The 20,494-nt window shown below is 42.0% G+C and overlaps 1 protein-coding gene across 2 annotated transcripts in view; it reads right to left on the reverse strand.

The window, feature by feature from the left end:
• The window catches only part of LOC144800500 (vitamin D3 hydroxylase-associated protein-like), a 344,212-nt gene that overhangs the window by 194,229 nt on the left and 129,489 nt on the right, over positions 1–20,494 (reverse strand). For both annotated transcript variants that reach the window (XM_078671684.1, XM_078671685.1), the window contains exons 6-7: positions 15,825–15,865; positions 12,883–13,007 (exon numbers count right to left, since the gene is read on the reverse strand). In XM_078671684.1, the coding sequence (XP_078527810.1) occupies positions 12,883–13,007; positions 15,825–15,865 (166 nt within the window). The remainder of the gene's footprint in view (positions 1–12,882; positions 13,008–15,824; positions 15,866–20,494) is intronic.

Consider the following 20,494-nt stretch of genomic DNA (forward strand, 5'->3'; position numbering starts at 1 on the left):
AACATGTGATCCTGTCTGTGGCTTACAGCCGCCATACCACCCTCTATCGATTGCAGGGTCCGCTGCATCGCCACCAATGTGGCCTCCAGCGTAGGGTGCCCATCTGCCTCTGCATCCACCTCCGAGTCAGAAGCGGTCTTCTGTGGAGTCTTTGGCACCCGCCGCGACTCAAATGGGAGCTTGGATTGAGTTTTATCTGTCCGGCCCATGCTTGCAGGTCTCGCCACAGCAGCTAACCCAGGCAGTACATGAGGACCAGCAGTCTTAAAATTCAAGCCTCTCCGTAGAGCCACACTATGTCGCACCAGATAGGGGAAACCAGCACAGTCCCTCATATGGTCTCAGCAGGCACGAAGCTCTCGCAAATTCTGTCCAATTATAGCCCACTCACCGCAGCCACTCAAGCACCCAGCCAGGCCTTCTGCTACTGCAACCAGGGGTCAAGTCTTAATTGGGTATATGGCAATACGGTGGTTAGAGGTCACAGTACCGGATAGTCAATATGGGCTTAATTCATTGTAGGCCCATCGAAGATTTAACTTCACCAAATAGCCAGAATAGCGAATGATAGCCAGAGGAGAGACAAGGAAACCTCCAAAGAACCAATGCAGCCTCACGACTTGGCTTCCCGTCTCCAATGCCTCCACTGTTGGATCAGGCTCTCTTCATGCAGGGGCACAATAGGCCCAGGAGCGCTAATAAAAGGGCAGGTCCGGACCGCAACAACAACGGTCACTGCGCCGGCCAGTAGAGGCAATATCTAGCGCTAAGCGCTCAGGGGTGTCTCCGCCCACCGCCGGTCCACCTCACTCGGCCTTCCTTATGATAAGCACCACCGCCCCGCACCAGACACAGCGAGCCGGTCGCAGCCCCGCCCCCATCCCACCTCCGCAGCCCAGGTCAATAGGATGGCCAGCCCACTCACCGCATCTGATGCCGTCGGGCGCTGTTAGTCTGGAGATCCGGGACCGATCTTCCGCCGCCTCAGGTCCCCGCCAGCCGCTGCAGGCCTCGTCGGCAGCTCTGTTCCCCCAGCTCACAGGTGTCTCCGCCAACCGCCCCCGGGGCAAGGAAACTCCAAGGACGTCTCACGTGGATGCCGCCGCTATTTGTCTGCAAAGACCACAGCAGGCTCAGCACCCTCAGATAGCGGGGTTAAACGCGCCTACAGGGCGCAGGCTACAAGCAGCCTCTCAGCGCGGCGGTCTACAGGAGTGTGGCGGCCGCCATTTACAGGTCCTGCCGCGAGGATGACAGGGCGCCTCAATACAGCTCAGAAGGCAGGGCAGAGGCGCCGCAAATTAGCACATCTGGATCAGAAGCCGGACAGAAACGCACAGCAGGGTTTCAATAACTTCACGGGCCCAGGATGCCGCAAATATTTGTCGGATAGTTACTCGGTCATACAGAGCCTCACAGCAGTGCGGCCATCTTGCTGTGCGCCCTCTAGCGCCCCCCCATCAGCTTGTGTTTATCTACTTCCTCCCCCTGCTTTCCCGGTGTCATTGGCTCATATAGTCCGAATCCCCCATGTATCTCGTCTCCCTTATTGATGTCCAGACCATCAATAATTTTAGTGATCATCTCCTCGAAGTAAGCTGCTACACTGTCACAGAGGTTCTGGGATGCAATGATCTTATTTTTCATACTGTCTATTTGGAAAGGTCATTCACTATTTTGAAAATAGCTCTGTCATTGTTAGATGCCTCTAGAATGGATTTTGCATAGTACTCCGCTTTTGCCTTGGCAATTGTTCCTTTGTATATGCCTAGTGCCATTTTCAGTGCTATTTTATCCTGTTCCTCATAGAGTTTCTTCCATTTTCGTTCAGCTTGTTTACAACTCTTCTTTAATATTTTTAGCTCCTCATTGTACAAGGGGGCTGATTGTTTATGTCTATTTTTTAACTTTTTCATTTGGAACAGTTGATTGAGAGTAAAGTTTATTCAATCACAGTGGCTAAGATAGCTTTCCTCCACTGATTTACTAATTTCGAAGGAATTAGTCTCTGTGAACGTCGGGGAGTGTTTAGTTTTCAGCAATTTGTTCCATTCCCTTCCACGTTGATTGATTCCCCTAGGAGCAATTTTATTATTTGTTCTAGAAATTATTACCGAAAATTGGACAAGGAAGTGATCAGTCCAGCATAGAGGTAATATATCCTCCATTTTTACACATTTATTATCTGCAAATATCAAGTCTAAAACATAGCCACCCTGGTGCATTGGGTGCATCACCAGCTGTTACATGTTCATGCTCTCACATGCTTGAAGCCGGTCTTTCAACGCAGGGCCTAGATTTCCTTTTTCCCAGAGATTGAAATCACCTAGGATAATCATTCTAGAGTGAGTGAGTGACATGTTATAGATAGTGTCAATTGATGCTTGATTCTAAGGACTCAGCGTACCAGGAGGTCTATCGCAGATTATGCCTGTAAGCAGTTGTCTTTTAACATCTTTAAGAGAGAATCCTAAAAGTTCAATACCCTCTACTTCATCCACCTCCATTGGAGAAAACTTCCATATATCCTTATAGATCACTCCCAGCACTCCTTCTCTTCCAGTGAACCAAGGGTTGTGGAAAACTTTGTAGCCCAGGGGCATGCTAACCCCAACTCAACCTCTGAGTCCTGTCGGGTCCATGTTTCAGTTAGAAATAATGCATCCAAACTGTGGTCTTCTAACATAAGATGTATCTCTTGGTGATGTTTACCCAGGGATCTAGCATTAACTAGGCCACTTTTAAGGTTGTTTATGCTATTTTTCACCGGGATTGGATTCATATCTCTTAGTTCTGTAGATTTGGATGCTTCCCCTCCCTGTTCACCTATTAGCAACAGTTGTTCCATTGAGTAGTGGTAGCAGACATCCTCGGTCGGGTGGCGTCCATGACCGGCAGCATGGCTGGCGCTGTGTGCGGCCGGTGCGCAACAGGGTGCAGCTGGCCTTGCCTTTGGCTCGCCGGAGCACGCCCATTGCACGCGTCCACTGCGCGCTTGCGTTTACATCTCCTTAAGTAAGGAGGGAAACCTCTCTGCTGCAAACAGCTAGAACGCTTACCAGGATGACGTGTGCTCAGAGACCCGCTCTAACAGGCAGTGTACACCAGCTCACCCTGGTCAGGTAAAGTGCAAATGCTAATACAACTTGTACGGGAGGGTATTAAAATGCAATAGCAGTTATTTACACAATTTTAAAAATATTACACAATATGATTTAAAAAACACTTCAATTTCAGAGCGCGTCAATTTCAGCGGCAATTAAAAGCGCTTCACTTTATAGAGCATGCAGATTCGGTTTGGGGGTTGCGGTTGTAATACATGCAGAGGGGTAATCTTACTGTCCGCTGTGCGCTCGCGTTTCCATCCAGCTAGAAAGCTGACCAAGATGGCGTGTGCTCGGTGACCCGCTCTAACAGGCAGTGTACATGACCAGCTCACCCTGGTCAGGTAAAGTGCAAATGCTCCTCGTCACCAACCATTAAGAGATAACCTTCGCCACCCACACTTTCCATTTCAACCTCCAACACTGCACTTACAGCTTGTCTTTTCACATAGCTTGCCTTACAAATGCGAGCAAAATTACCCCTTCTGCCACATTTGAAACAAGTTTGCTTTAAGGCTGGACAATGTTTGAAATTTCTACGTGTGATCTACTACCACATCTGAAACAAACAAAATCCCTTTCCAAATTCGACAAAGACCCTCGTTTTTTTTTACTTGATATTTTGACTCTTAGGTTTATCATTCCCACTTCTCTATACATCTTTAACTTCCTTGCAATCAAATCTAGAACGACCAGCAGCCAATTATTTCATGCAACTATCTGATTGTTCAATGCTTCTTGCTATTTTCAATGCTAAGTCCAAACCAGGATCCTCACTGGCTAACAGACGTTCTTAGATTTTCCAATTACTGGTCTTCTCAATTAGCTGATCTTGAATTAGCAAATCCCGCTAGTTACAGTTTATCGATGAAATATGTAAAGCTGAAACAAAATCATGGATCAATTCCCTAGGAAGTTATGCTAGTTGCTATAACCTATCTCTTTCCAGTATCACATTCCTCTTAGGTGAAAATCTTTTGCTTAAAGTCTGAATGCATATTCATCTACATTCGGTTCAGCATCACCCTCCCCACTAGGAAGGACATGTGCAGTTTCAATCTGAAAAGTTTTTTTAATTGCTCTGCCCTCGTGACCCAAATTATAGATTGTTAATGCATTCTTGTTCTTGGAAATGAAGGTATACCCATCTGTCGCATCCAAATATGCATCAAAAGCTTTGCGTCACTGTATCCAGTTTAATGGTGGTGAACCTGGATCCGCTAGGAATGAAGATGGCTGAGATAGCCCCTCCATAACACAGTTGTGCATGCAAGGTGAGTTGCTGCCTTCGATAATGCAAATTTAGCAATTAATCTGGTACTAGGAGAAGTGAACTCCTGTACTTTTTAATCTTGTGTCATGACCACATGCATTAAGACCAACAGACAATTGGAATGGTATTCCTGTCACCGCATTTGTAGAATGGATTGATGAGCTTGTTAAGGCATTTGACACAATAGCATCATATAGTGCATGAGATGAGCTAAATTGTTTAACCACTAAATGTGGATACAGGCATTAATGGCAGGCTTTGGGGGACTATGGCTCAACCTTTCCCCAGTGTTTCCCTTCTTGGTGATAATGGATTTGCAAGGAAGACTGCTATCTATAAGGAAGTCCATTGATTTCACTTTGTTGATTATGGAACTGAATCTATGCAGGCTCACTGTGGAGAGGCAATTCTGCGTATGAGCATCCAATCTCAGTAAGCATGAATTTCATCTGAGTTGGGTTCAATTTATAACAAAAGCTGGACATCCAAGATTGGAGGTGGAAATGTTCATTCATTTGACATTCATGTTTGAGAAGACTTTTAAACAGAGTTGAGTGTCAAAGTCATATAGATCTTGATTTCGTTATTGGAAACTATCATAGGTTTCATGTAGAGACAAAAGACCAGAAAGATGATGGACCTTTAGCGTACTCCATAAGTTACTGTCTATATCCCTGATCATGTTCATCATTTCTGAATAAATTCATGCCAGTTTTTAGAGGAAAAAGAAGAACCACTGTAATCAAGCCTTTATATCTCTCTACAAGAATCGTACCTTAGTAATAAAATGGAATTAGGCAGAGGTCTGCCTGATAGAAATCACAGAAACTTACTTGCATGACTTAAAATCACATAAACTAGACTGTTGGAATGCTAGGTTTAATCTGGCTCCACTGTACTTTCATGACCCCACTCCCCCTATGCCTTTAAAATTATCAACTCAGGCAAAATCTATAGCTACCCAAAAACTCGGATGTCAAAAGCTATGATCAGTGTTCTGATATAGACCCTCACCTTAGTGTTAGCGAAGATGTACTCTGACCTCAGGTCAGGGAAGCTAGACATTAAGGACTTACTGAAAGACCTGGAAGAGTATGTGGCAGTAGATGTGATGTATTTTAAATATTTTAGGCAGGATGTGAACGTCGAAGATGCCCTAAGACACTGGAGATTATTTCTACTTGCATTACTGCACCCTCCAAGATGGTACGGCCCCCTGAACAACATGGTCTATTATGTGTATGAGCTGGGTTACCCGTAAATGAGTGTGATGATTAATAAATCAGGGCTGCACCTAATTTTATATAGGTGTATAACCTACATCACATGTTAAAAATGTGCTGTCCCTAAAAGAATCACACGACACAGACACAGGAGTGAGATCCTAGAGTTAATCCGTTGCTCGCGAGTGGATGACAGGTGGATTGTTATGCTAGCAAAAGAACACCAGATCCGGGCCCTGGCAATGAGCTTTTATAGGGGAGCAGTGAGAGCATGCAGTCCCTCGTTGCTCTGAGAGTTCACCTTGGGCTACTCTGAGCCATTGTAAGTCTGCAAACATGCTTCAGCTGCCTTATCAAGATGGGTGTGCAGTCAAGGAAGTCGGCTGCCTGGGTGCAGACTGCACTATTACACAAGTTGAGGCAAGAGAAAGTGTCATGAAAGGACTTGCAAGCCCTGGAGGACCAAAAAGAGGGACAACAGCCACGAAAAGCATCTTCAGAAATGTGGGGTCCTCATAACATCATATGGAAAGAAGTTAAAGCGGGAAAGACATTGGAATGTAAAAGTAGTTGTCATAACCTCTAGCACGAAAGAGGGTTTTCCATTGGCCTTTGTACTTGAGCTCACACTTGAATACAAGCATTAGCTTAGATCTTGCAGGAATGGCCATATGTACTAATATCTGGTTGCAAAAGACTGGTTGCAATTTTAAGGAAAATCAGAAAGGTATATTAAAAAAAATTTGGAGGTTGAATATTGAGCTAAACAATATACGGTCTGTTGTACGAATCTTCCAGTCGTTAAAAGTAGTCGCAAATTACGCACAGACTTTCCGAACGGAAATGACTGTTGCAAACCAACCTATGCACTAATAGGTCTGATCACAAAGTTCTAATTCCTAGTGGGTTTGTAATTCGACCTAACTCATTAATAATCACAAGGCAGGTTGCATATTGTGACCACCTATAATTAACTAGAGTCACAGGCATAGTAGCCTCCTGGGGTCACCAAATCACCAGGTTGGTGATTTATAAAAAAAAAATGAAAAGTTAAACCTTTCTACAACCCGGAAACCAATTCATATCACTAAAAAATGTTTCCTCCATATTCTCTAACAAGAAGGGTCCCAAGGGGACCCTTTCCGGTCTGCAAATGGTTTACCATAAATTTTCAATTGATAGTAAAATAATAATGTTTTGGCACCTACATTTCGGATGGTTAAATGTATACATACCTTAAGCAATCGATATTTCCATTTAACAATTTGGAAATCCTTTTCCGAATCATTAATTGGGTTTATTACACTAAAAAAGTGTTATAGCATTCACAAACCATCAGATTTACAGAATATCAAGGCTTGCAACCATTAAAACACTTTGTACATCAGGTACCAATCTCCACAATAAAGCTGCAAACAATTTGCAATTCCTAAACATCAGCAAAGATAGTCAGATGTGATCCGACCACTGAAAGTTAATGGAGGTTCTGGATTCTAGACTTCTTTTGTGTCTAGAATGTGGGGAGTAAATGCAATGCAAATTTAGTAATGTTGAAATATTAGACAAGAGAGTTTACCTTAAAGAGAAAAATTTATCCAAAATAGGATGTAGAAAAATAAAATCATATAATAATTGCAGTGATGAAATATTCAATTGGAGACTGGAAATCTTGTGACAATATTTTATTCACAAGTAATAAATAAGGCCCACAAGTCAACGGCAAACACTACAAAGTGAACGCATCAACCTCAAGCACGTAAATCACCCTACATTCTACAGCGCACCCTTTGTATGCATGCTTGACATTCCAAAGCTTTATGACATATCACAACGTGTTGAACACGCTGCTGCATGTATTTACCCCATGCGACAGTACTTTATCATCATAGGTTTTATAGATGCATGTCTAGGTTGAAGGTATTTGAAAAGTTTAATTTCCAGGATCACATGCAGCTCTTGTAGCTAACATGTTGAAAAAGCATAAAGACACAAAAGATGCCTAAATGTAAAAAGATAAATTGCTCTGCAGCTCTTTGCTTTATGAAAGAAAAAATTAAGGGGGTCATTACGATGGTGGGCGGACTTTCCGTAACGGAATGTGGGACCGTCCGTCAGGGTTGCAACGGTCCCGCACCTGCAATTAGGATGCCACCGCCACAGTGTGGAGGGCATTCACCATCCCAGCATTGTGGCGGGCGGTGATCACAGCACTGCCCCCCCCCAATGCTGAAAGTGCACGTTGTGCATTTGCATGCACAAGGTGACAGGCACCGCACAGTGCCTGACACCTTGTGCATGCAAATGCAGTACCCCCCATGTGCACCCTATCCCCCCAGCCCTCCAACACCCGGGGGGCCCGCAACGGCCCCCCACTGGCAAAGACCGCATGCAGTTGCCACCATGGAAAGGCTGCTCTCCGCCTACAACCTAATATGGATGATGGTGTCTTGCAGACACCGCCCCCATATTAAAAGTGATTTCTGCCTGGTCGACGAGTCGACCGGCGGAAAGGTGGCAGACGGTCTTTCCGTCCGCCGTGGACCCCCCAGCCATCATAATATGGCGGGGGGTCTTCCTGGTGTGGATGGCGGGCACTTTGCCACCGCTGGGCCGGCAGTGGCGAACCGCCCGCCGTCCTAATGAGCCCCTAAATGAGGTGTTCCTAAAGTGAAGAGCAGCAGTCAGAGAATGGCTCTGAAGCCATAGCCTCAAACTAAATTCCAAGAAGGCTGAAATGGAAGGGGTGGGGGGATAAAACTGAATAATGTACCTCCAAGCTCTGGTTTAATTTCCTTGACAATAGCCCTATTCTGGTGAAGTTCAACAATGAATTCCAATTAAACGTACTAGATGCCACCTCCTCTTGCCATTTTAGGAGATTACATAAAACCATTTCTTCTTTACATAGGATGGTAAATGTCTCACTGTTTTGGCCACATCTGGACTGTATCTCAGTTATAGCAGCACACTCTCTTTTGCCGGCAAACACCTACATAGCCAATCTAAAGGTACTCCAAAATATTGCTGCTAGGTGCTCTAAAATGTAGCCATGAAAATCTCTTCTCAAGAAAGTTCACTGGCTTGCTGTTCAAGCTAGCAAACTAATTTGCTGATCTAGTTTTTGCTAATGTGCTCACTCCTTAAAATGTGGTTAACATTGGAGTATCCCCAACTGGCCTTTTTAATTTACTTGTAAGGCCCTAGAAAAGTGGCCAAGCCCAAAGTTTCCTTTTTAATACATATGTCACTGCTAAGGTAGGCATTGGACAGCCCAGAGAGGAGGGTGCAATGAATCTAAAAAGTAGGACATGTAACTTTAAGTTTTAAATGTCTTGAAAGTGAAAAACTCTTAGATTAATTTTTCACTACCTCTCCCATAGGATAACACTGGAGCTACCTTATTGCATTTAATATGCTGTAATTTCCAAATGGGAAAAGGTGACCAGTTCATGTTTGGAATCTTTGGCACTGTAATCAAAAATCGTAACTTGTGGTGTAGTCAGATTTTAAATTACAATTTTGCAAATGCCACTTTTAGAAAGTATATTTTAAAAACTTGCTAGCAAGGGAATTTATTGATGCATAAATTCCAGGTCATTGATTAATTTAAACCTTTTTAATTGAAATCAATTTGATTAAATCAAAAACCTGTTGTAAATCTACTTTACCAATACATTTATTGGCATTATGGTCATTACTCATAAAAACAGAAGAAAGTACTACACGGGGAATAGATTAAAAAAAATTACACTTCATGTAAAGCTTTCATCATTAAGGGTACATTAATCATGTCTTTGAAAGAGTGGATCACAACGCAACTGGATTTTAAGAACAATTTATTTACTTCTTGTCCAATTGTATATTGATGATTTATTTTCTTCCTTTTCTCCTCTTTTGAAGACATGATTAATGTACCCTTAATGATGAAAGCTTTACATAAAGTGTACATTTTTTTTAATCTATTCCCCGTGTAGTACTTTCTTCTGTTTCTATGAGTAATGACCATAATGCCAATACATGTATTGGTAAAGTAGATTTACAACAGGTTTTTGATTTAATCAAATTGATTTCAATTAAAAAGGTTTAAATTGATCAATGACCTGGAATTTATGCATCAATAAATTCCCTTGCCAGCAAGTTTTTAAAATATACTTTCTGCCCAAGCTCGCAAGGGTTTATTGGGTTACCCACTTTGAAAAAAACTTTTAGAAAGTAGCAAAAAAAACATTTGGTGGACGGAATGCTGAACAATGTCAAACATACATCCCCAGTACTAAGATGTGGGCCTAAATCCATCGGTTATTTACACACCACGCCATTCCAGTTGAGACCCAGCCATATGTGTATCTGTCTTGACCCTTCTCCCCATGGGAACAGTCCATCTCAAACTGCCAGGATCAAGCCTGATTCATATATGGCTGGGACCAAACTGGGTTGCTTTGTGAGCACAAGTACAATAGATGTAATCCATATCTCTTGACTGGGGGTGAATGTTTGATTTATTCCACATTCTGTCCACCATTTGTCACCACAACTTTTAGAAATTTGCCATTTTCCTACCTTACTGATTTAGTATCTATAGCCTGTCCTGGATTACATGTCTGGGTGTACCTGACAGTTGGGCTTTGTGTATTCGTCTTAGACAGCCACACACAATAGAAAGCTTAGGTGTTTCTGGATGGGCCATCACTGGTAGGATGGGATGGAGGAGCTGGGCCCAGCCCTACTTACGCTTGAATATGCTGTGTTCTGCCTCCACATAAAGGACTGTATAACCCCTGTATTTAGTCTAGAGCTAGGGTAAGGAAGGCAGGATCCCTGGGGACTTCAAAGGGAAACTTCTAGAAGATTCTCCCCCACTTCAAACGGTAAAACAGGGTATAAATACTGGACATCAGACACTAACTCATCAGTACACCTCTGGACCTGTGAAAACCCTGCCAGTAAGAAGGGCTGCTGTGCTGAGGAAGGACTGCCACTTTGCTGGACTGCTGTCCTTTTTGACTTATGCTAATACTGGACTGCTTAGTTGCTGTGCTGACCTACTGCCTGATGCCCTCTTGCCTGGGTGAGAAGGACTGTACCTGCAACTGCTGAACCTTGAAACCCAGAGTCACTACAAGGGCTAGTTGGCTGGCCTCCTGATCTAAAGCCTCAGGGACACAACAGGCCTCCAACAACCTTGCATCTGCACCAGGACTCTGCCATCTGTGAGTTCATGCTGGGACGTGGTTCCACCCTGGTCCTGGACCCTTGTACGTGGGCTTAAGATGTCCTGCCACCCCTTGTGGATCCAGCAGAACCGTCTCCTCTGCTGTGTGGCACAATGCCGAGCAGAACTGCCTCACGACCGCTGATGCTTAGATCGGAACCTTTGCGAAGGCACACATTGCATCACAGCACGCTGCTGCATGACAGATCTTCGGCACAGGCTCTCACATCCTTTGTCAACAGCAGCCACAATGACGACACTGGAAACTGCATCACTAACTCGCCGCATCTCAGAACTGATGCGTCGCTCCAGCTGCGTGAAGCAGCTTCAATGCAGATACTCGTAATGCTCCACAAACCAGGATTTGAGGTACTCTGTACAGCGGGCCTAACTGGGTCCTTGTAGCAGGCCGATGTTCCATTGTGGTTGGCCTGAACTTATGACTTTGTCTTGGTCTGACTCGACCAAATATCCACAGTTGGCGCTTTGTGCTTTTTGGTGCTATTTTCACCGAAATCTTTAAAATTGCATATCTCTGGATCTATCGATTAGATTTAGGGTATTCAATCCATCTATTTTTTTAATACTTCAATGTGACGCTCTAAGTGGTATGGGTATGCCCAAATCTGGGCCCAGTGCACCCTGTGCCACAGAAACCAAGCTATTCCCGACTAATTAACTCATATAACAGTATAACAGTATAACCAGTCTTGGGCTACTTGAGTTCCGGTTTAGGGAGGACCTTGGCTGGCAATTTGGGCTGGGCTCTTCCCACTGGAGGAGTGTCTGAACTGATTTGCTTATGGCAGGGTCCAAACTGATGTGGCATGGTGTGCAAAATAATGATGGACTGGAATGCCTCTCTAGTAATTACCAGTGGCTTAATTCAAGCATTTCATCCATCACTTTTTTTGTGTACTTCAGTGCCACTTCTCACCAGAGCACTCAACTCTTGTGTCCCACCTCCAAATTTTCCCGTTTTCAAACGTTGTCAATTTGCCACTCCATTTTCTATTAAAACGAGTGCAGCAGGAAAGTCACTAGGAACAGCATGCTGTTTCATTTTTCAGAGGTTACCATTTCGTTTTACTTTCACTGTGTTAAATGAAGCCATTTCCCAAACGACCAGGGGAACCATTCATCAGATACCTGCAGCATAAACGAATGAGCATGACTTTTTAACAGAGAATAGAAAAATGTAACAGCAGGTATTTTTTTTTAATTAAACACACATCAAAATGCAAGAAGGAAAGACAATTTATGCAATGCTAGGTAAGTGGATCAGAGATCATGATGCTGTTCCAAAGTATTGCTTCCTAAGACTTTTAGGACTGTATAATTGAACCTAGCTCATGGTGCATGTGGAGTAGTTCCATGCAAATGCAAAGATGCCTATATTGTTCATATATGCCACTTGTCAGATGCAGACACACAGACAAATAGGTGCTAGAGCTAGAATTCACTTAGGGCCCCATTTAGGGTATTATTGGTGATGTGGTATGGAGGAGCCCATTCCACCTAACGAAACATTCAATATAGTTACCGTAATAGAATGCACCCCTCAATGCCCCATCATCAATGACAGTTTCGGTGTGCCCTACTCAGGCATAATCCATGTTTCAGGAGCCCTATTGTCAGTGCAGTGCGGCCCTGAAGGGTTCTGTACTTGAATCTGCCTCCCCCTCTTCCATGGTAAGCCACTCCTTCAGAGACACACAAAGAAGGAGCTCGAAACAGCGCTCATCATTCAACTGCAGAGTTAGTAGGATGTAGCCCTGCCTCTAGTATGTACACCATTCACAGTGCACATTGATACAAAGCTGGTCCATGACCCAGGTTCAATTGTAGACCCTTATAACCACCCTAAGATATATATTTTAGTAAAAAGCACAAATGTATGTCATAATTTTCACAGATTTACTACCCTAGCTCAGGGTAAGGCTACACTGCCCTTCATCTTAGCAAGAACTCTTGTTGGCACATTTGGGATCGAATAATTTTAGAGAAAATGCCAAAACCAGAATGAACTAGAGGTCCACAGTATATAGGTAGGTACATTGTTTATCTTACGTTCTCGTTGAAGGGTATTGGAGGCACAGTATTGTCCAGGCGGAACATTTCCTCGCACAGTAGAGCTTGCAGACACAGCACCAGACTATCCACGTCTCTTGCCATTGGACCAATCATGAGTTGCACTAAGAATAAAGATCATAACAATAGTTACATTGATTAATGAGATGCTGTATATAAGTCAAAGTGAGGCATTCAAATTACTAGCAAAATGCCTTAATTGGTTTGCTGCCTGTTTGCCTATGAAGATCCACTCATATCTTTGATTTGTGAAAACCCTTTGCAATTCGTCAAAATTGTAAAACCCTTTGCAATTCCATTATTTAAAATGATTCTTTTAATCAAAGTACATGCCAGGTCTTTCTCCTGACAATGATCTTAGTTAGGAACATGACAATGATTGAATATGGCTTGCTTCAGATACATGTTAGAAAATTTCAGTTTTTTGCAGATGTGTCACGGGATGAGTGTTAGTGAGGGTCGGGCTTCCCACGTTTCCACACGGTATATTAATTATTGAGTGGTACATTCCTTGGATGGGATCTTACAATAAAGGTACCTTGTTGTGCCATGGAATCGTGACTATTGAATTGAGAAGCTTGTGTGACCAAATGTGGAAGGAGGTTCTGGGTGGCCTCCTAGAGGACCACATGATTCATGTCACGGGACCAATAAGAGTTAAGTGTGAGTTCCTAATGATTCACAAGATAGTGATATTAGATTAGAAGGCTACAAAGTTGGGACATGTCTACGTAGTGATTCAATATCCAACGTTCAACTTAAGAATATAATAGAAAACCTCTTTCGCCAGGGAAGAACCAGAACTGGCAGAACCAAGGAAAAAAATAGCTACATTAGAATATTTGATACCATGTTGGTAAGTTTCTTGGCAACATCGGGGGCATGAACCTCCAAAAAGATATGGGGGATGGTGCATAAATTGTGAAGTTGCAGCAGCTTTCACAACATTGTTGAACTCTCAAAACTGGCATTATTGAAGGCAAGTCTTCTTCAAAGGGGCATTTTAAGGATGTTGTCTTCCAGGTGTGAAAAGTTTCTTTTTTGTTGAGTAGCTCAGGAGAAACCGTATGGCAAGGGTACTTTAACTAACATGCATATTTAAGAAAACAAACAATTGTATCCCCAATTTTTAGGATGAGTTAATAAACAGACACATCATGAAGCTGCCATCCTGGCGTGCTGACTCATTGGTACTATCAGCCCCTCTCTATCAATTGCAATGCAAGTTATTGTAAGAGGTTGGAAGATAAACATGGTGATCTGAATATGTCTGTAGGTGCAATGTTGAAAAGTTTGATTAGCAGCCGGTTACTGACTTTTTTTGGCAGACATATGGCTGCAGTGATTGGTATCACTTAGGGGCTTACCCAGAATGACCAGTACCAGTAAAGAAATAAGTAACCAAGAGTTGTGTATGAGTTGCTGAGCCAAGGCTTGGTGTGTCATTAGGATAGATATCTTACGTTGACTTGACCCTCCTCTACGATCCTCTTACTACTCTTACTTATTCTGAGCTCCTTGCAAAACTATGGGGCATATTATCAAGGAATGGCGTTAAAATTATCTCCGCTTCAGTGGCAGGAAACTACCGCCAAAGCGGCGATAATGGGCTTCATAATATGCCCTTAAGAATTCCCATAGAAGCCCATGTTCTGGTGTAAACATGGGCTTCTATCGAAATTCTCTAGCGGCGATAATATTAACTCCATTCTAGATAAATGCACCTATGTATTTTAAACCTTGATCAAATGTGCTGTCAGAGACATAGTTTAATTAAGGTCATCCATGGTTGACCACCTATACCTTGTAGATCACCATGGCTTGCCCAGAAGTATAAAATCAGATCCTCTACCAACTCTTCAGTGGAATATCCTCGCAACATCATTTAGTAACTACAGAAATGCCACTGCACCATGTCGACAACTACATCCACTGCCACTTTATTGAATAGGGAAATACAATAAGAAATTTTAATTATGTTAATCTATTTAAAATTAGGATAAAAAAGTGAAACCTATTTCACTTAAGTAAAATTAAATATATTTAATAAAAGGGGATTCGGGGGCACCCCTCCTCCTTAAGCTACATAATTTCTTTTTTTAAATAGAAAAGTTTATGCTTAGAGCTACACATATGTACTTATACTTGCTCAAAGTGTTTTGTTAATACTAGGTTTAGGATTAAAATGAATAATTCATTTAAATTAAAGAAAAAATTATATTTAAGGATCAGAGTTAGTATTAGGTTTAGGTAAAAAATAACATAAGTAACTAAAATAAAATACATTAAGTTAAAATTGTGGATGCAGTAGCATACACCCCTCCTTCCCTGTGATCATCATTTGTCATGGTACTGGCCTCCAAATACGGTACTGGATTAGTTGCTCAGTAGAGGTGGCTGGTCTATCACTATTTTAGTGGTGCCAGCCCGAAGAAAAAACACATGTGGCAGTCTTTCATGGAAAGCAAATGCAGGAGTCCATGACATGCTGGGAAAACAACTTGCAACATTTTACAAAAACTTGTAATGTGCGTCTTGGCAATGCTGCCCCAGTCCTCTGCCAGGCCCCAGTTATGATGGATGAAATGCCATAATGCTAAAGGTGCCTGATGGGATTGCATCACGGAGTTTTTCCCTTGAGGTGGGTCTTGAATTGGTAGAAAGAATCCCACCAGAATGGGTGCCTTCTTCCACACTGTCAGACAGAGCATCCACTGCATAAACTGATGCATATGATTTCAGTGTCTTCAATCAAAAAATAATACTCTTCAGTGGCTCAGAAATAAAGACTGAAAAGGCAAGACATCCCTGGTGATAAATGGAGTAAAATTCAGGTTGTCAAAAAAGTATTGGCTTAGATGCAAAATAAAGTATCCAATTGGACTGATTCATGATAGTGCATTGAGGAAATAATACTATACCTGATGACAATCCATAAACAGGTGAGCCAATTCCTTTTGCACTAAGTAAAAAGAGAAATATGTCAATTAAAATACATTAAATGGCGGTATCCAGGGAATAGATTCACATTTTAAAGGTAAATCCAGCACTAAACATAAAATCATATTTTACGTCTGCGACGCACGATAGAGATACTTCATTGAATAGATCTTAAGCAGCAAGTCCTTCTATAATAGAGGATAACCAATATATTTATCTATTCAAATTGATATTTAGTGCCACAACATGCCTGTGAAAAGCAGCTTGACCCTCTACTTTAATCTGAGGGTATGGTAGGTGATGACAAAAGTAGTCAAGAAATCAAAAGTAATACCCAAACATGATTAATTAGCATACAAGATATATGGGTGTCAAAATCTCTGGCATTTAATAACAAAAACAAGCATGGATGGATTTAAAAAAAGAATTAACCTGGCCATTTGGACTGTTGTTTTACAACACTATTATAAAGAAGGAACTTGCACCAAGGCAATAAACCAACGCATTTTTATTTCACTTCATTTAGTTACCTTCAGCCTTGAAGGATTTTTCACATTGAAGATATCAGAATTAAACCTATGTGCCTTGCTTCAAGGATACTTTCTTTCCACCCATTGGGGCCACTTACAATTACGGAAGGATCGCCACCGCCAGCCATGCAATGGCTGTGCTTCTGCCATCGGACCGCAATTTTCCCCCCGCCACATCACGATGGCAGGGGGAATTGCTTTCGGACCGCGGCGGATGCAAAGACCGTCTGCCACAGAACTGCCACAGGCAATCGCTCCGATTGCCTGGTAGAACGGTCTGCATCCATGAAATGGTGGCTGTGCCTAGCAGGCACCATCTGCCAAATTACGATGCTGTCTCCAAATAGCCTTTATGTGGCTGGTAAACCACCATTGAAAGGATGGTGATTGGTTTCCGGGGCCCATTGCGGGCCCCCCTTATGTTGGGGGAGGTGTTGGTGCACTGGTTTCACTGCACCAAATGGCAGGCACTGTGTGGTGCCTGCCACGTAGTTCAGTGAAAGGCACAACATGCTATTTTAACATTGCAACAGGTGCTGCTGTCAGCAGGACCCGCCGCAAGGTTTAAAAGCAAAATGCTACCGCCATGGTGGCAGTTGCATCCTAATTGGATGTGCAGGATCGCCGCATGTATTGCGGACGGTCCCGGTCACCACCACCATGGCGGATGGTCCGCCTGTCAAGGACCCTGAAAAGAGAGGGAAGGAAAGGTAACTCACTTCCCATGATCATCAGTTGAAAAACTGATATAACATGGTGAAAAGAAAGTGAACTGGAAATCAATACAAAGAGTAGGTGTCCATATTGTTCCTAGCAGGTCAACAACTTTCGAAAAAACACTCTCTTGGTCTCGCCATGACTTTTGAGAAAAGGACTCAAAGCCCTTCCCTCTTCCAGGCCTGACCACCCCTCTCATAATGAGAAAAATTGTTTTAAGTTTACAAGTTTGCCCAAGTTTGACAGTCTCCTATTGTGCTAATTTTTTGGTTTGTGGTAACTTTAAAATGGTTGGCAGTTTATGAAGGGAGTGGTAATGACTCAGGTGGCAAACTATAGGGCTGACTGAGTTCTCCTTACAGATTGGCCGCTGGCAGAGAATCCTTCATTGCAGGGTTACCGTCTTCCACCACAAATCGCAGCTTTACAGATAACACCTAACCACAAGTTAGCCCTTTAAATAGTAGGAATGTAAATAAACATCTTAGTTATGATCCTTACAATCTACCACATCATATTTCTATTACAAACCAGGCTCTGAAATCTTTTTGATATGACTATCATCTTGTAGGGACCTCAAACATGGGGACAGATATACAAAAGGTTTGCACCCAAAAAGACAGTGGTGTGGTAAATTGCATGCTTTTCAAAAATCCAATGCTGATATACTAAATAGACACTAATGGGGCTATTCACAAATATGCCACTCTTGTGATTAATTTACACGTCTGATTTCCTCTTACACTTCTGAGTAACTTTGCTACATTTAGCCTTTCACAAAATCCAACTGTTAAGTTACTCAGTGTAGACTTACACGTCTCCACTCCCTGCAAAAGGGTGTGGAGCCAAATTTAAAATACTACTGCCAAAAAACAAACAGTAGCAAGTGCAACACCACACATGACCAACCACTGATATTGGAAATAGAGTTGGGGAATTAAAATAATAACTCCATAGGAAATAATGCTACATTAAATATTTTTTTCCAAATAGGTAAAAATAAAAACTCTATATAATTTAATATATATAATTTAATGTAAAGAAATCTAAAAATAAAAAGTATTTCTGAAAATTATTTAAAAAAATAAGAGTTTTTATGAACTTATAAATCAATGTAACAATTATTTTTATTAAAATATAATTTCATTAGGCCAAAATAAATCCCATAGGATACAATGCATCACTTTTAATGAGTATTAATCTAAAATGAATTCCTTTTTTAACTCTAGGTGGGAATTTATTTTGTAATTTAAACGTGAGAAAAATAATACTTATTTAATTTAATATGTTAACATTAATTACAGAATGAATTTCAAAGCTAATAGTGCTGTAGGTTTATATTGGTCTATATTTAAAATAAATATACAAAATCAGTTTACATTACAATGTAACATGAACATTGTTTAAATATTTGTTTTGAGCTAAATATACTTTTGTATATAATGTACATTTATTTTAAATGTAGAACACATGCTACGTTACTATTAATGTTTGAATTAGTCTTTCATTAATTTAAAATATTAAATTAAATAAATATTATTTTGGAGTTTAAATCAAAAAGCTAAAATTTCTGCATGAAGTAATTGTTTTTATTATGGATTAATAATTGATAAAATTGATGTATTGAATTAATTACAAGTAATTAAATTATATATCAATAGAAATTAATATTATATTAATGTATACATGCTAAAAGCTTTGTTAAAATAGTTTATAATTAACTAATAAATATGTTTTATTTATAGACTTTTTTTCCAATTAGATTTATTTATTTATATTTTTTAACTATTTTACATAGTTTAATTTAAGATTATCTTCTATGTTTTAAAAAAAAATCCCTATCACCATTATTATCTAAGGGATGGTGTTTCAGCCCCAGTGGCTGGCCCTGTGGGGTGCTTTTACTTACTCCATCTTTGAACTGGAGTAATTTACAACTGTTTCATGTGTATTCCTGGCTGCAGTAACTTTAGAAGTGTAGTTTTTGAATAGCAAATGGCTTACTCTTTTGTTGATGTGTGCACGTCCCTCTCTAAACCCCTCCTTACTCCTTCCTAAACCCCTCCTAATTAATAGTAACCATGCCCTTTTTCCAGCAGATTCCACTGGTCCTCCCACATATACCAATAAGGGCCCGATTACGATGTCGGATGGACCTGAGTTAGTCTAACAACATTTGGAAACTGGGACCGACCGACCTCCTGTCGTCGGTCCCAACCAAGCAAGTTGGATGTGACCAAACAGTCTTCGGTTACACTCCTGTTCTTTACAGTGGGCACATGCATTCTGACCAGAATGCACATTCTCAGTGTAGAGTGCAGGGGTGCAGTTCATCCTTGCACCCAGTGGCAGGCACCTCAGGGGCCTACCAACGGGTGTCGTGATCAACAGGGGGGCACCATAGGCACCCCCTAGGACACCAACCGGAGGCCTTGCACCCATGGGAGCCCTGCTGAGGGCCCCCAAATGCAGATTCCCGCAGCCTGTCTGTGTCAAAAAGGCTTGTGCAGAAAGGCTGTGAGAATCTTCCAACGTAATCCCACAGGTGGAAAGAGCCACCCTTGGGATTACGGGCCCCTTTCTGAATGGCAGACGGGTGCTCCGAGCCTGTCATAAGCCATTTTTCAAATCCTGTTTGGGTTAATTTACGACCGACCCCATCCAAATGGGCTGGTCGGAAATTAAGGATGCCGTAGGAACGTGGCCTACGGCATCGTAATCGGGCCCTAACTAGTAAACTTACATGTGTGCGGATCTCTTCATAGAACATAGAAAAGATAGGATATGTGGAGAGAGATAGTTAAGCTCATTGGTTTGTGAATAGCATTTTGTAGTACTTTAGCAGTACTTATGTAGCACTACTTAATGTACTACAAAATGCAATTTGTGAATAGGCCCTTAAGTTGCAATTGGTCTGTGACTTGTCATGTTCACATGATGAGTTATTGAGATGGTAAAAGAATGCCCCCCCACCCCCCCTCTATCATGCAACATGCAGGCCTATGTATATATGGGTTTGGACAGTTGGAAATCATGGATAGAAAAGTGGAAGCTGGCCGTTAGGGACATCTCGCACTATGTGAATGAAGGCTGCAGACAGTGGGAGCAGATAGAGGTTGATGGGGCAGATGCATACTGCCTCTGATGTCTTTTCACATAGTGCCACATGTTTTGGTCATTGCAGCCCCTGTCCCATTATTGCGTTTGGACAGCAATGAGAGCATTTTGAGACTGCCATTGCTGGAATGGTGGTCTGCTGTCCCTCAAAGGACTCCAGCCCCGCAAGACTTCACAGCTCTTCGCAAGGAGTAAAAGGGGAAATCCTACCTCATTAACATTAATAAGGAGTGGGTTCTGTAAACCTTTGTGAATGTGTGTTTTGCACTGTGCTGGATTAGAACATG

Source organism: Lissotriton helveticus, chromosome 1_2, assembly GCF_964261635.1.
Source record: "Lissotriton helveticus chromosome 1_2, aLisHel1.1, whole genome shotgun sequence".
In the NCBI taxonomy this organism is placed as follows: Eukaryota; Metazoa; Chordata; class Amphibia; order Caudata; family Salamandridae; genus Lissotriton; species Lissotriton helveticus.